Source organism: Balaenoptera borealis (assembly GCF_965194805.1).
Source record: "Balaenoptera borealis genome assembly, chromosome: 4".
Taxonomy (NCBI): Eukaryota; Metazoa; Chordata; class Mammalia; order Artiodactyla; family Balaenopteridae; genus Balaenoptera; species Balaenoptera borealis.
In genome coordinates, this window is record NC_138861.1 from 60181742 (window position 1) to 60197659 (window position 15918).

Here is a 15918-nt window from a genome sequence, read left to right on the forward strand (position 1 = left end):
GGAAGTATATATAGCCAAAGGAAAAAGTAGGAACAAAGGGGCCACATTTTTCCAGTAATTCTTTTATTCATTGTCAAGGTGCTCATGTCATTAGATAGGGAATAAAGGGAAACCTTTATTTGCAGAAGCCCACAAATATTCTATGTCACATTTTCAAACACATTTATTTGATGATTGTAAGAAGTGAGAAAATTGTAAGAGTACATAGACTCTCCAGGTTGCCCTTACCTCCTGGCCGTTCGTGCTCTCCATCAGTGTGCAAAAGCATGGCAATGGGCATCCCTGCATTCTTGGATCTTCCAACCACAACCACATTTTTTCCAAATGTTTCAATTCCTTAAAACACAGAGTTTGATTTAAATGAAGAATAAGCAACAAGAAGCAAAGTAAACATCTCAACAGCCAACTGCAATATTCTTTAAAAACTTCTAATTAAATTTGAATTATTTTGTGGCTTGTCTATAATGTTCCCACATTCTCTATTTATAAATATTTCTTTTTATAATTCTTGGACCCATCATGTTCCCTCTCATTATGGCCTCATTAAAAAACCACAGACATTTTCAAGCTTCCATTAAATTAGTTTTAAACATTAAAATTCATATGAAGAGTTAGAAGTGTGGAGACAAAATTATTAACTACTAATCACAAAGCAAGCAAAGTGCAAGGTCAAGACTAATTGGCAATCAAACTTTGAGCAAATCTAGGACAAAATGAAGTGGGGGAAAAAAAGTATTTTTCACAAAACTCATGCACTTTATTCTTAGGAGAGAAGCACTAAATTTATGGACTTAGAAAGGTCTCAAAGATAAAGCTTACAGATTTAACACACTTAAACTCTTTGGGGCATAGTATCTTCATAAGTAAAATGAAAAATTTAGAATTAAGGTTTTTCTAAGTACTAACATTCTAAGAGTATAATTCTAGGATCTGCTTTCCCTTGGAAGTTCTCTCCCTCAGTTAGAAAAGAGAAGATTAGCAGGAGGAGATGCTGCCAAAAATGTAAGAGACAGTGATGAAGGCAGGAGAACTATCGAGGGTCTTTGAGAGCATTATTGTACTTAGAGCACAATTCAAGGGCAAGTGTTTATAATGAAAACCTAGGTCATTAGAGATGGTGCAAAATTATCGGCACATTTTTTTTTTAATAAATTTATTTTATTTATTTATTTTTGGCTGCATTGGGTTTTTGTTGCGGTGCAGGGGCTTCTCATTGCGATGGCTTCTCTTGTTGCAGAGCACGGGCTCCAAGAGGGCGGGCTTCAGTAGTTGTGGCTCGCGGGCTATAGAGCGCAGGCTCAGTAGTTGTGGTGCACGGGCTTAGTTGCTTTGCGGCATGTGGGATCTTCCCGGACCAGGGCTCGAACCCGAGTCGCCTGCACTGGCAGGCGGATTCTTAACCATTGCACCACCAGGGAAGCCCAGCACATTTTGTTTTTAAAGGTAAGGAGAAACATAATACATTTTGAAAAATGTACATCAAAATACCTTCAGCTTATAGTTTTAGAGTAGGGAGATAAACTTTCTATTTGGAAAATTCACTCCCTGAAAGGTGAAACAGCAGTTTCTTGTAACCTGGCATGTGTTCTTCATTTTATCTTATTTCAGATTATTCTTTGACTTCCGTAACTTTATATATTCCTGTAGATTGAAGTTTAGTGCTTATTTTCTTTCACTCTCTTTCAAGGCAATGTGCAAATGCTCATTTTGGCACTTAGCACCCATGTCCCATAGACCAACCTGTTCGTTGGATAATTTCCCAAACAGCACTAGCAGTGGCAGGTATGAGAGAATGCTGATCCAGGCATAGTCTTCCAATGTTAATAATATGAAATCCATCTACGTCTTTTTCCGGGGCAATTCCATTGCATACTGTCCGCTCATCCACATGGTCTGAAAAGTAAATAAAATTGATTTAATTTTACAATTATTATCTATTTGCAAGTCTGGAAAATTAAATCAGAGGGCCTACAGCCAGATCACTTATGGTTCAGCTTTAGTTAAGATATAAAATCATTACTCTATTCCTTTTATTGCCATGAAAATAGTAAGCCAAACTGCTCTTGACCAATGGCTGTAATTAACTGCTGTAAGAGTATATGCAAGTACAGGGCCAGAAGTGGCTGGCCTGGTAAAAGGGAAAAATCTGTGAAATCAAACAATACCAATGAGATCTGGGAACAGTCAGATGATAAGGCTTTGCCTCTGTAAGTTTGCATATTTAAATGTATGTTTTTCCTATACAAGATAGTTCCATGAATAGGCTTCTGTTGAATATTGTGAGCATTACAGATTAAAAGGGCTTTGTTAGTGTTAAAAATAGCCATGACATCATTAATGCCTAGCTTCCTCCCAAATGACATAATAGAAAAGCAAACACACACACACAAACACACACACACACACACACACACACACCACACACATCATTCCCCTGAAGCATTATTACATTGAAATCCAAAATATCATTATGGTTTCCTTTATGAAAGGAAAAGAACATAACTCGAGTAATGAACTAATCAAATGAGATATGAGATGCCAATCGTCTCATTCTGAAAAGTAATAAGTATAGAAATATAAAATAGGCTCTTAATACTACTCTATGCAGAGTAGCTTAGGTTACCCTAAATCCAACAATTAACCCACATTCCTAAAATATTAAAATAAAGGTATATTTGCTACAGAAAAGTTTCCTTATGCATTACACAATGAATGCCATTTAGAAATAATTTTTTAAAACATTATCAATGCCCAAGTTCAAACAGTTTTCAAAGAGACATACCTTATGTCTCAGATCTTTTACATCCTAAACGTGACACTACTGCCATCTTACTTTAAATAGATCCAATTTGCCATTACTAGGCTACCAAATCATTTACATATATAAAAGTCATAATATGAATCATATTCAATTAGAAATTGGGTCTTTGGAATATCTCTCCAATGCCTAGTTTGTCACTTTCAATAATTGTATTCATTCTATAATGTCCTAGCAGAGTAAGCCTCCATCTGTTTTCTCTGAAGACAGAAGATGATTATACAAGTTCTAGCAAATTTTTTTTTTTAGAATTACATATTTAACTTACTATTTGAGGACAAAAATAGTGGTTCCTTTTTAAATCTGGTTGATTATGATGATGATGATGATGATGATGATGGTGATGATTCAGTTTTTAGACACCTACCACTCATGCAGAAGCTTCATGCCATGGATATTTCTTACAACAAAATCAAAAGCTTTGTAAATAAAAAAAGAAATAACTGTAATTGAACCCTCCATTATTGAGTTATGGCTTAAATTAGTTCATTTCTAAATTCAAAATTGGCTACTGTATGTATGGGCCAATAATGTATTGAAAGAATTCAACAAAGGTTCTTTAGTAGATTTTGAGAGCCATCCTCTTACCAAATAAGTCTGAACTATACTGAATTTCGCAGTCTACTGGTCTGTGCTGTTTTACTCACTAAAAATAACATTAACTTGTAATGAACAATTCATCTCACACAATAGCTGAAATACTCAGGAAGAAATGTAAGCATCTGAAAATTTGGGGGCAAGCACTAGAAACTGGCAACTATAGACCTGTCCTCTAACGTAATTCTTAAAACTTCAACTCAGATCTTCATTTCAGAACAATTTTATCTTAAGTTAATTAAGTAATTTTTGTTTAAAAGACAGATGTGTGGACATATAAAAGGTGTGATGTAGTGAACACATGAAAACTGATTATTAATGTGCTTACTATTTAATCTAAAAGGAAAAAACCTATATGAGTAGATTAAAAATGTTAAGATCATAAAAATCAAGGACACCAATTCATACATCATTTTTATGTAACTCTATGTTATCTCAGGAGTGGATTAAATCTCACATACATCCTTTGCCAGGAAAGATGTACCTTTCATTATGTAATCTACAGTGTATGGAAATAATATGAGTTAGTATATCTTACACTCAAACAGTGCTTTATAATGTTCATGTTACCATCACATAGGTTTCCCCTTTGGTCTTCATAGTTACTGAGGGCTAAGATAGAAAAGGTATTATCTTCATTTTAAAGATGAAGCTCAAAGATTTTGAGACTCAGCCAATCTCAAACTACTACTAAGAAGAGGGGTCCAGAATTAAAATCCACATCTGTTTGCCCTAAAACCAGTTTTTCTTTCTGTGTTATACATAAATCATAAATATTAATCAATCTTAAATACCACTCAACAATTAATATCAGCAAGGGCCCCTGTCCATTCTAATCAAGACATTTTGATAATCCTAAAATATCCCAAGGAATGCACTGTTTCTTCTAGACCTCCAAAAACAACAGTATTTTTGGATTAATTAACATGTATCTAAATACATGCAAAAAGCATCAAACATTTTATAGCACCTTTTGTTAAATGAGTAAGAGAAATAAATACATTTCATGCTTTTAACTGACTGCTACTGAAAGTCCCCTGATGTCTCATCCCTGGGGCCCATGACTTGAAAAGAAGAAACAATCATGAGCCTCAATAGCATTAATTTTTTCACAATGGTTATAAAACATTTTTCATTCATAGAATACATTGGCAAACAACTAACCACTTAATATCTTACCCAAATGAACGGGGAAAATTGGCATTATTCACTTTGTGAGTGTGTGTTTTTCCCATCTATTTAATATTATGAGAAGTCATTAAATCATGCCAGGAAAAAAAAGTCATCAAATTGAATTCATAATACTGCAATAGAACAGCTCAGGGAATGTCTTTAGGGGCCACACTCTAGAACTACAACATTGAATATATATTTCTGTGATTTATTTATAATATGTTTCATTGCCTTTGGACAAGTAACAACAACAACAACAAAAAGACAACAAACAAATTACTGGTTTATTTTCCATCCAAGGATTTTCACGTTACTGTTCAAAAGTACCTCTTTCCACTTCCCCAATGCCTGCTGGATAAGGGCAAGCTCATGAGCAGAGTAAATATGTTCTTTAGCTTGATTATATCTTTTGTCCTATACTTCCCTCCCTCCAAGTGCCCCATCCCTTTTCCTACCATCATTATGACACATCCTTACCTCAAGTCACACCAATCTGTGTCCCATTCCCAAGCCCTTAACATTAATTTTTGCATTTCTACGTTCTTGCTCATGATTATTTTTCCATTACTAATTCCTTCCTCCCTGTTGTTCACATCCTATTTATTCTTCAATATATTGATCCCTTCTCAGCTGTTCCCTCATCACAAAGTGAAATGATACTTTTTATCTCTTCTGGTCCCCACAGAACTACTATAAAAAGCACTTACCACATTACTTCAGTTAGTTGATCACGTTAGTTATTTAAGTATCTCTCTTACTTATGAGTGTGAGCCTTTTAGGGAACAGACTTTGTCTTATTAAACTGATTCACCCATAGCCTTCTCGAACTCAGTTGATGGAAATTCCATCCTTCTGTGTTATATAGAAATCATCCTTACTTGCCAGAAAAACCTGGAGACATTCTGAACACCTCACTTTCTTTCACACGCAACATCCAATCAATTAAAAAATCTGTTGGTTCTTCCTTCATAAACATATCTAGCCCTTCACTAGCCTCACCATGTCCATTCTGGTTTGAGTGGCCATTATCTCTCCTGTGAACTCTTGCAACGACTAATTCTCCTAGCTAATTATTTGCTTCTATATTTGCATCCATATAATCTATTCACAAAATAGCAGAGGTTATTTTTTTCCACATCTTTATTGGAGTATAATTGCTTTACAATGTTGTGTTAGTTTCTGCTGTACAACAAAGTGAATCAGCTATATGTATACACATATCCCCATATCTCCTCTCTCTTGAGCCTCCCTCCCACCCTCCCTATTCCATCCCTCTGCGTCGTCACAAAGCATCGAGTTGATCTCCCTGTGCTCTGCAGCAGCTTACCACTAGCCATCCATTTTATAGCTGGTAGTGTATATATGTCCATGCCATTCTCTCACTTCATCCCAGCCTCCCCTTCCCCCCACCCCCGCCCATATCTTCAAGTCTGTGTTCTCTACGTCTGCGTCTTTATTCCTGTCCTGCCACTAGGTTCATCAGTAACACTTTTTTAGATTCCATATATATGCATTAGCATACGGTATTTGTTTTTCTCTTTCTGACTTACTTCACTCTGTATGACATAATCTAGGTCCATCCAACTCACTACAAGTTACTCAATTTCGTTCCTTTTTATGGCTGAGTAATATTCCATTGAATATGTGTACCACATCTTCTTTATCCATACATCTGTTGATGGACATTTAGGTTGATTCCATGTCCTGGCTATTGTAAATACAGCTGCAATGAACATTGGGGTACATGTCTCTTTTTGAATTATGGTTTTCTCAGGGTATATGCCTAGTAGTGGGATTGCTGGGTCATATGGTAGTTCTATTTTTAGTTTTTTAAGGAACCTCCATACTGTTCTCAAATGCATGTCTGCTTACACCACTCTTTTCCTCAAAACCCTGCTCTTCTTGCTAGTCTTCTAACATATCAGGTATTTCCCACCTTGGTTATTGCTCTTGTGCCTGCCTGGAGGCTTTTCAAAAAAACCTGCCACTTTGGCTAAATCCCTCTCTTCTTTCAAATCTTTGCTTAATTTCCACATTCTCTGTAAGGACTATTTCAACCACATTATTTTAAAAGGTAAGTTCCATGTCTGATAATGTTGAAGTTGTTTACATTGGACCAAACATCTCACAGGAAACAACTGTAAACATTGGAAAAATTATATTAAAATAGAAGTATCAAGGATGTATCATACAATACAGAGAATATAGCCAATATTTTGTAATAACTGTAAATGGAATGTAAAATGTAAAATTTTTAAATTAAAAATAAAAAAACACAGCTATCTGACTCTGGAGAGTTACTAGAAGCAGACAGATTTGGAAGAGAATGGACATCTGAAAGGAATATCACTGAAAGTGCTTCCATTTTGGAGGTTTTTCTAGACAAAGGACAGTTAGAATTTGGATAGAAATCTGCAGTCTTACTTGCTTGAGGAATCAAAGGACAAAGTTTGGGGCTACTACAGAAACTGGAAATTGAAGGGATATACCCAGGAAAAGAGAAAACCACAGAGGGGAGACTCAACTTGTGTCTATAAATTCTTCCCAAATCTCTGATTGACCCCTGAAGAACACACACAAGAGGCGAACTCCAAGCAGCCCATCTAACACTAAGAGAACTAAACAGAATGCAGCTGTGGCTCACCAAGGGCAAAGCAAAGCTTGAAGTCCTCAATATGACAGGCATTCACAAAAAAAAAAAAAAAAAAATTACAGTTAACATTATACTTAATAATGGAATACTGAACCTTTCCCCCAAGATCAGAAGGTGGCAAGGGTGTCCACCCCCACCATTTCTATTCAGCATTTTATTGGAGATCCTAGCTGGCGTAATAAGATAAGGAAAATAAAAAAGAGTTCTAAAAATCAGAAAGGAAGAAGTAAAACTCTCTAGCCACTCTAATGGTTGTTTATGCAGAATATTCTAAAGAATATACAAAACAACAAAACAAAAAATAAAGTGAATTTAGCAAGATCACAGAATACCAAGTCAACATAAAAAAAAATCAATTGTATTTCTGTATAGAAGCAGCAACTACTAAAAAATGAAATTTAAATAATTCTATTTACAAAAACTCACAGATCAGAAAATTCTTAGGAGTAAATTTTAAAATTGGGGGCATGATTTTTATAATGAAAACTACAAAATGTTTCTGACAGATGACCTAAATAAATGGAGGGTGTACCATATTCATGTATTGGAAGACTCAATAATATTAAGATGTCAATTCTTCCAATTTGATCTATAGATTCAATGTAATCTCAATCACAATCCTATGAGGGTTTTTTTGGTAGAAGTTGACAAACTGACTCTAAAATTTATATGGCTATGCAAAGGACTTAGAATATCCAAAGAAATCTTGAAAATGAGCAAAAAGAACTTACAATACCTGACTTCAAGATTTGCTACAAAACAGTAATCAAGACAGTGTGGTGCTAGTGTAGGGATAGACAAATAGATCAATGGAACAGAATAGAATGCCCAACTTTAGACTAACACTTATACAGTTATTTGACTTTTTACAAAGTTGCCAAAAGCAATTCAATGGGAAAAAGAAAGTCTTTTCAACAAATAATACTTGAACAATTTGATAGCCATATAGAAAAAAAAAAACAAACTGAGCCACAATCCCTACTTCATACTGTGAAGGAGAAAATTTGCCACACCAAAATGTGTCTCTTTGGCATGAGGATTTCATTTTACTTCCCCCTTAACTGCCTAAAGAATTTAGACAAAAGACCTGTTCCCAGAATAGAGGTATCACCAGAGATCACCTGCAAAGAATATGGGCTAGGTTGCTGGGGGAAACTCTAGGCAGGACCTAGAAATCAGAATCCACTCTGTGCCCCACTATCTCTTCACAGCCCAGCAAATATTTGTCTACTAAACATTTGCTTTTCCACCTCCAGGTGAATTGCCTGCCTCCCCTTTAAGTCCGAAGCCTAGCTGCTAAGAGAAGATGGGAATGTAAGGAAAAATGTGCACGTTTGGAGTACTTTATTTGTCTGCCACAGAAAAAAGCAGATCTAAAATAGGGATTAACAGAATTTTAAAAATTTCAGAAGGGCTGGGAAGGGCTCTCTGAGCCAGTGGCATTTAAGCTAAGACCTGAAGGTTGGGAAGAAGTCAGCCCCCGTATGTTTGAAAGATAACCAATGTAGTTAAGAGGTCAAAGGCTAAACCCTATTCAAGTAATAAAATGTGCATTTTTCTAGCATGTCCTTTGTATAATAAATACTATAAAATAAAAATATAACATTCCTGAACATCCCCGAACATCCCAATCCTCTTTACCATGCTCTACTTTTTCTTTTTTCCCATAGCATATCAACTTCTAATAGATATACAGTAATTACTTATTTATTGTGTTTATTTTTTGTTGTCTGTCTCTCCTACTACTCAATAAGGGCAGAACTTTCTGTCTTCTTTTTTTTTTTTCATTGATGTATTCCTAGCACAAAGCACAGTGCTTGGAAATTTGTTGAATAAATGACTACAATTACCCTTGATTTATAAATGAAGAAGCTGAGACAAATGAGTGGAAACCTGCAGACAATTAGAATAGACTAATATAAGGAAAAGATGTCTGATCCTTCTACAACCTCTGACATCCATCTTTTTCAAATACAATGAAAAACCAAAATGCTTTCATTAAAATTTTGATTTGTCAATAGCTGCATCTACATTATTAGATATTTGGCACTTTTATATCCTCTGATATAAATTTAATGTAAAAGATTCATGTCTGTTTGTTTTTCATTTATTTCTTCCTTTCAGGACTTGAAAAATAAGAAATCTCAGGCAAAGCTTTATGCTGATACATTAAAGTCCACACTTGGAACAAGTGTAGACAAGGCCTCTGAAAATTCACTCATTTATTCACTCAATAAATATTTATGTATTTATAATATTTAAATATTTATTGTCTACCATGTGCCTGGCACTGTTCTAAGGGTTTAGGATATATAAGCTAACCAAACAAACAAAACTCTTAACCTCTGGAGCTTACATTCTAAAGGAATAAAGATCTGCCTAATCAAATTATTTAGCTGCAGCCTCTTAATGAGTTAATTATTTTCTAGGAGTAAATGAGAGATATACTTTTGGAAGCTGGGTTCACTGTTCTCAACCCAATATATAAGTTACACCCTCTGGGTTCTACATCAATGTTTCAAGACAGAAAATACTTATCAGGTCTTACCACTTACCCAATATCATTTTAGAACTGTTTCATCATCAAGGGGTAAGAGGACAAAAAGGGAATGGGAAGTGACTATTATCTCACTGTATTACTCTACCCCCAAATCTGAGAAAACAATAGAGCTTGGAGGTGGAGCGGGAGGTGTTCTCTAGGTCAGAAAGGGGTGGATCTGGCACTTTACCCTTCCTTAGCCTCTTTCTCCTATAGCCACGAAACTACGAGGACATCCCTAGGCAGGCTTACTTCATAGGCTATTAAAAAAAGTTAATGAAGTGGGAACCTACACATCACGCGATGGTTGCTACCTTTGAACCTTAGAGTTTCTTGAGTCATATGAAGAGTAGATGGAGATCCAAAAATTGCCTTATTTTTCAGAAGTAGTGTTGAAGACACCCTGGTTTATTAAGCCCTTGGATTCCTAGACACTATACACGGTGACTTCTGTCAAATACATTGCACTAAACTTGAAGCAGTGTCTATTCCATAGAGGAAACAGTTGGATAAGTGAGCATGTCTATTCTGATGAGCTTCTTTTACACAAAAGGGAAAAGAAGAGATGCTGTGTTTTAGGGACTTGCTTGCCAACTTCTCAAGGACAGTGAGTCTCAAATTGTTTTCTAACTACTCCTTTCCCCTAGTGACTATCACAGACACATATATATGAATAGATTGGATTCTAGGTAAATATTTTTTGAACTGGTAAATGAACAAAGAGCGTCAGAGAGCAATCATACAAATACTTCTCTTGAAAGACTTTCTACAAAGAAATACCCAGATGTTACAAGGGCCTTTTGATTTTGGTAAATTCTTTATCAAAGCTGAACGCACTCAAAAATACATGAGGATATCATGATAAAGAAAAGAGAAAAATATGAAAAAGAAAAGAAGTAACTATTGTTGATCCAAGAAATTCCAGATTTTGAAGATACTTTGAAAAGTAAATAATCTCAAGTTACATGATATAGTATGTTTATGATAGCAACGGCTCAAAAAGACGTAATTATATAGATCTGAGTGACTAAAATAACTCTTGGGATGGTTTCCATCTGGAAATGAATAGGAAGACACACATATGGCTACAGGGACCTACCAATCCCACTGATAGGTAAATCATATCAAAATGATTTACTCAGCTTTCAGTATAAACCATTAAACTTTTTTTTTTTTAAACCACTGCTTGCCTGATGCTGCCATCATGTGGTTTTCATAAACCACAACAGGAGAATTTTCCATTTTGTTCCCCCACATCCCCACATAAATTCTCTGATAGAAATGTCACCTATGAGAAAATTTTTTTAAGTAGATAAATGATATTGTGGGGATGCTTTTGTTTCTATATTAACACTAAAATCATGTTAGAAAGGATTTGAATAAAATATTGTTTAAAATCTGGACCTTTTTCTCTGCATAAACCTTAAATGCATAAATTGGTTGAATGGCTTGTGACACGATCTCAATATTGGTCCAAGCACAATCGAATTTTAAATTATTAATTAGTTATTTTTCATAATAAGCTAGATATATGCAAATCCACCACCCCAAACAAAAGTTATGGACTTGACAATAGTCTATATTTAATCATATATTTCGCCCATGAACCCACCTCATTTCCTGCTCCAGCCTTCGGTAAACTTCATCCTGCATCCTGTGCTTATCATTCCCTTGACTTCCTTTCCATATAGTTTTATTGCATTTATTTGTATTCCTAATAGATTTTTTTAAACAGCTTTATTTAAGAATATTTGAATATAATAGACTGCACATATTTAAAGTGTACAATTTGATAGGCTTTGACATATGTATATACTTGTGAAACCATCACCACAATCAAGATAATGAACATATACACCACCCTGAAAAGTTTCCACAGGCCCCTTTTCCTCATCCCTTCCTCCTTCCCTTTCCTGTCCCCTCACCTCCAACTACTTGTAACCACTTGCTATGGGCTGAACCGTGTCCCCCAAAAATTCATATGTTGAATCCCCCAACCCCTAATGCAATGATATGTAATTAGGTTTACATGAAGTCATCAGGGTGGGGCCCTCATGATGGGATTAGTGCCCTTATAAGAAGAGACACCAGAGAGCTTGCTCTCTTTGCCATGTGCAGACACAGAAAGAAGGGGTTGTCTGTCTGAAAGCCAGGGAGAGAGCTCTCACCGACCCGACCATGCTGGCACCCTGATCTCAGACAGGCTCCAGAACTGTGAGAAAATAAATTTTTGTTATTTAAGGCACCCAGTCTATGATATTTTGGTATAGCAGCCCAAGCAGACTAATAACCACTGATCTGCTTTCTGTCACTATACATCAGTTTGTATTACATAAAATTTTATTTAAATAGAACCATAGAGTATGTACTCTTATTTGTATGGATAATTTCACTCAGCATAATTATCTTGATATTCACCCAAGCTGGAGTGCGCATCAATATTTCATTCCTTTTTTTACTGCTGGGTAATAATCCATTGTATAGATAAACCACAGTTAATATCTATTCACCTGTTGATGCATATTTGAGTTGTTTATAGCTTTTGGCTATTGCAAATCATACGTCTATGAACATGCATATACAAGTCTTTATATTGACACATATATCTTTTTCTTTAAGTAAATACATAGACATGGAATGGATGGACTGTATAATAAATATATATATGTAAATTTTTAGGACATTGCCAAACTATTTTTCAAAGTGTACCATTTTGCATTCCCACCAGCAACACATCCTCACCAATATATGGTATTGTCAGCTGTAGTTCTAGTATCAGCCATTCTAATAGGTGTGTAGTAGTATCTTATTATAGTTTCCATTCGAGTTTCTCTAATGACTACAGATGTTGAGTATCTACTTATGTCCTTATTTATCATTTGTATTTCTTCTTTGGTGAAGTATCTGTTCAAATCTTTTGATGATTTTTAGTATTTATCCTGTTTGGTGTTCTTTATGGTTTGGTGTCTGTTACTAATTTTGAAAAGTTTTAGCCATTATTACTTAAAATATCTCTTCTGCCCTGTTCTCTCTTCTCCTGGTATTCCAACTGTGTGTATGTTATACCTTTTGAAAATGTCCTATAGTTCTTGGATGTTTTCTTCTGTCTTTTTTGTTTTCCTCTCTGCATTTCAATTTGAGAAGTTTCTACTTATATATTCTCAAGCTTACTGATTCTTTTCTTAGCCATGTCCAGTCTACAATTGAGACCATCAATGCATTTTCCATTTTTGTTAAAGTGTTTTTGATTTCAGCATTTCTTTTTGAATCTTTCTTAGAGTTTCCATCTCTCTGCTTTCATTACCCATCTGTTCTTGCATATTGTCTACTTTTTCCACCAGAGCCCTTAATATATTAATCATAGTTATCTTAAGTTTCCTAATAACTCCAAAATCTGTGTCAGATGTGAATTGTGTACTGATGTTTTTTGGTTTCTTCAGACTGTTTTTCTTTGCCTTTTGGCATGTCTTGTCATTTTTTTGTTGAAAGCTACATCCAAGACTACGGCCCCCAGGAGTTTCTCATTCTTATGCTAGTACACACTTTACTTCCAGAAATTCATCAAAATTCCCAATTACATTGTTTCCATCCGTTTTTGGTTCCAGTAGCTTCTGTACAGGTAAATAGATCTTGGTTGCAACTTTCTGGATTTTCTTATCTCTCCAGATTTTGGGATGGTGGTTTGCCTTGCAACCTCAGTTCTCTGATGGGTCAAGAAAAGTATTGATTTTCAGTTTGTTCAGTTTTTTCTTGTTTTAAGGACAAGAGGATTTATGTTATTCTGGCTAGAGTTGGGCTTTGTTTAATTGGGTTGTTTTCATTTTCTTGATATTGATTTTTGAGAGTGCTTCATATATTCCGCATATACATATGTTATCAAATATGTGCTCTGCAAATATTTTCTTCTCATCTGCCTTATTGTCTCATTCTTTTAATAGTATCTTTTGAAAAGCAGAAGTTTTAAATTTTTATGAAATCTAATTTATCAAGTTCTTGTTTCATATCCATATGCAATCCAATTGTTCCAGCACCATTATTGAAAAGCACATCCTTTCTGCACTAATTTGTCTTTCCACCTTTGTCAAAAATTAGTTGTTAATATAGGTGTGGATCTATTTGTGGACTTCCAATTTTTGCCCATTGATGTTTCTCTATCCTGATTCCAATACCACTCTGTCTTGATTACTGTAGCTTTATAATTAGTCTTTTTAACAAATTTTAATTGAGGTATAAATGACATATAACATTATATTAGTTTCAGATGTACAACATAATGATTCAATATTTACATATATTACAAAATAATCACCACAATAAGTCTAGTTAACATCCCTCATCACATATAGTCACAATTTTTTTTTCTTATGATGAGGACTTTTAAGATGTACTTTCTTAAGAACTTTCAAATATGCCATACAGTATTATTAATCTTAGTCACTGTGCTGTGCATTACATCCCCATGACTTATTTATTTGATAACTGAAAGTTTGAATCCTTTGATTTTAAGACGTTTGATTAGTGTTAAAATCAGGAAGTATTACTCTTTCAACAATATTACTCATTTTCAAAGCTGTTTTAACTCTTCTAGGTACTTTGCATTTCTATATGAATTTGACAATCAGTTTATCAACTGCTACAAAAAAGTATGCTGGGATTTTAATTGGGACTGCCTTGAATCTACAAATTAATTTGAAGATAACTGACATCTTAACAATATTTAGTCTTCTAACGCATGAACATAATATATTGATTTATTTAGGTCTTCTTTAATTTCTCTCAGGAATGTTCTGTAGTTTTCAATGCACAGGTTCTCACATCTTTTGTCAAATTTATGCCTGAAGATTTCACATTTTTGATGCTATTTTAAATGTCTCTTTTCATCTCAGTATCTGATATTTGATGCTATACATAGAATGGAGATTGATATTTGCATATTAATCTTGTATCTTCCAACCTTGTTAAACTCATTTATTAGTATTAGTAGCTTTTTTTCCCCCTAGATTCCATTGGATTTTCAACATAGACAATCATGCTATCTGTTTTTTATTTTCTTTCCCTTGCCTTGCCTTCTGTGTTGGTTAGAATCTCCATGAGTAGACATAATAAGAATGGACATTCTTGATTTCTTCCTGATTATAAGAGGAAAATATTGTCTTTCATAATGAACTATGATGTTAGCTGTGAATTTTTTATATGTGTACTTTATCAGCTTGAGGAAGTTCCCTTTTATTATTATTAGTTATATGACAGCTTTTTATCAGGAATCAATGAATTTTACCAAAAAATTAATCTATTTATTGAGCTAATCATATGATTTTCCATTTTTAGTTTGTTAATGTGGTGAAATACATTGTTTGATTTTCTAATGTTAAACCAATGTTGCATTCCTGTAATAAAAGTCATGATGAATTTTGGTCATGATGAATGATACTTTTTATATACTGTTGGATTTTATTTGTTAAATTTTGTTAATACCATTCTCATTTATGTTCATGAAAGATACTGTTCTGTGGTTTTCCTTTCTTGTAATGTCTTTGCCTGTTTTTTGGTATCAGAGTAATGGTGGCCTCATATAATGACTTAGGAAGTATTTCCTCCTCTTTAATATTATTTTTTCTTTAAATATTTGGTAGACTTCACCAGTAAAGCCATCTGAACATGGAGCTTTCTTTGTGGAATGGATTTTCACTACAAAGTCAATTTTTTAATAAGAGTTATTCAGGTTATCTATTTCTTTTTGAGTGCGCTTTAGCAGTGTGTATCTTTCAAGAAAGTAGTCCATTTCCTCTAATTTGCCAAATTAACTGGCATAAAGTTGTCTGACATATTCCCTTTTATCCTTTTAATATCTGTAAAATCTATAGTGATGTTATCTTTCTCATTCCTAATATTGGTAACTTGTATCTTCCTTTTTCCCTGATAGTCTAGCTTTCATTTCATTATTTTCTTCATTATTTTTTTGTTTTCTAATTCATTAATTTCTGCCCTGTTCTTTAGTATTTCCTTTCTTGTCCTTACTTTGTCTTTAACTTGCTCTTCTTTTTCTAGTATCTTAAGGTGGGAGCTGAGGTTATTGATGTGGGACCTTTCTTCTTTTCTAAGATAGGTGTTTAGTGCTATATATTTCCTCCTAAGTAA

General features: G+C 34.4%; 1 protein-coding gene across 9 annotated transcripts in view; it reads right to left on the reverse strand.

The window, feature by feature from the left end:
- The window catches only part of MTHFD2L (methylenetetrahydrofolate dehydrogenase (NADP+ dependent) 2 like), a 145643-nt gene that overhangs the window by 98447 nt on the left and 31278 nt on the right, over positions 1–15918 (reverse strand). For all 9 annotated transcript variants that reach the window (XR_014244010.1, XR_014244011.1, XR_014244012.1 and 6 more), the window contains 2 exons: positions 1741–1893; positions 229–336 (listed from right to left, as the gene is read on the reverse strand). Coding sequence is in view for 6 of the 9 variants with exons in the window: in XM_082390266.1 (XP_082246392.1) it covers positions 229–336; positions 1741–1893 (261 nt within the window). In the remaining 3 variants the exon portion in view is untranslated. The remainder of the gene's footprint in view (positions 1–228; positions 337–1740; positions 1894–15918) is intronic.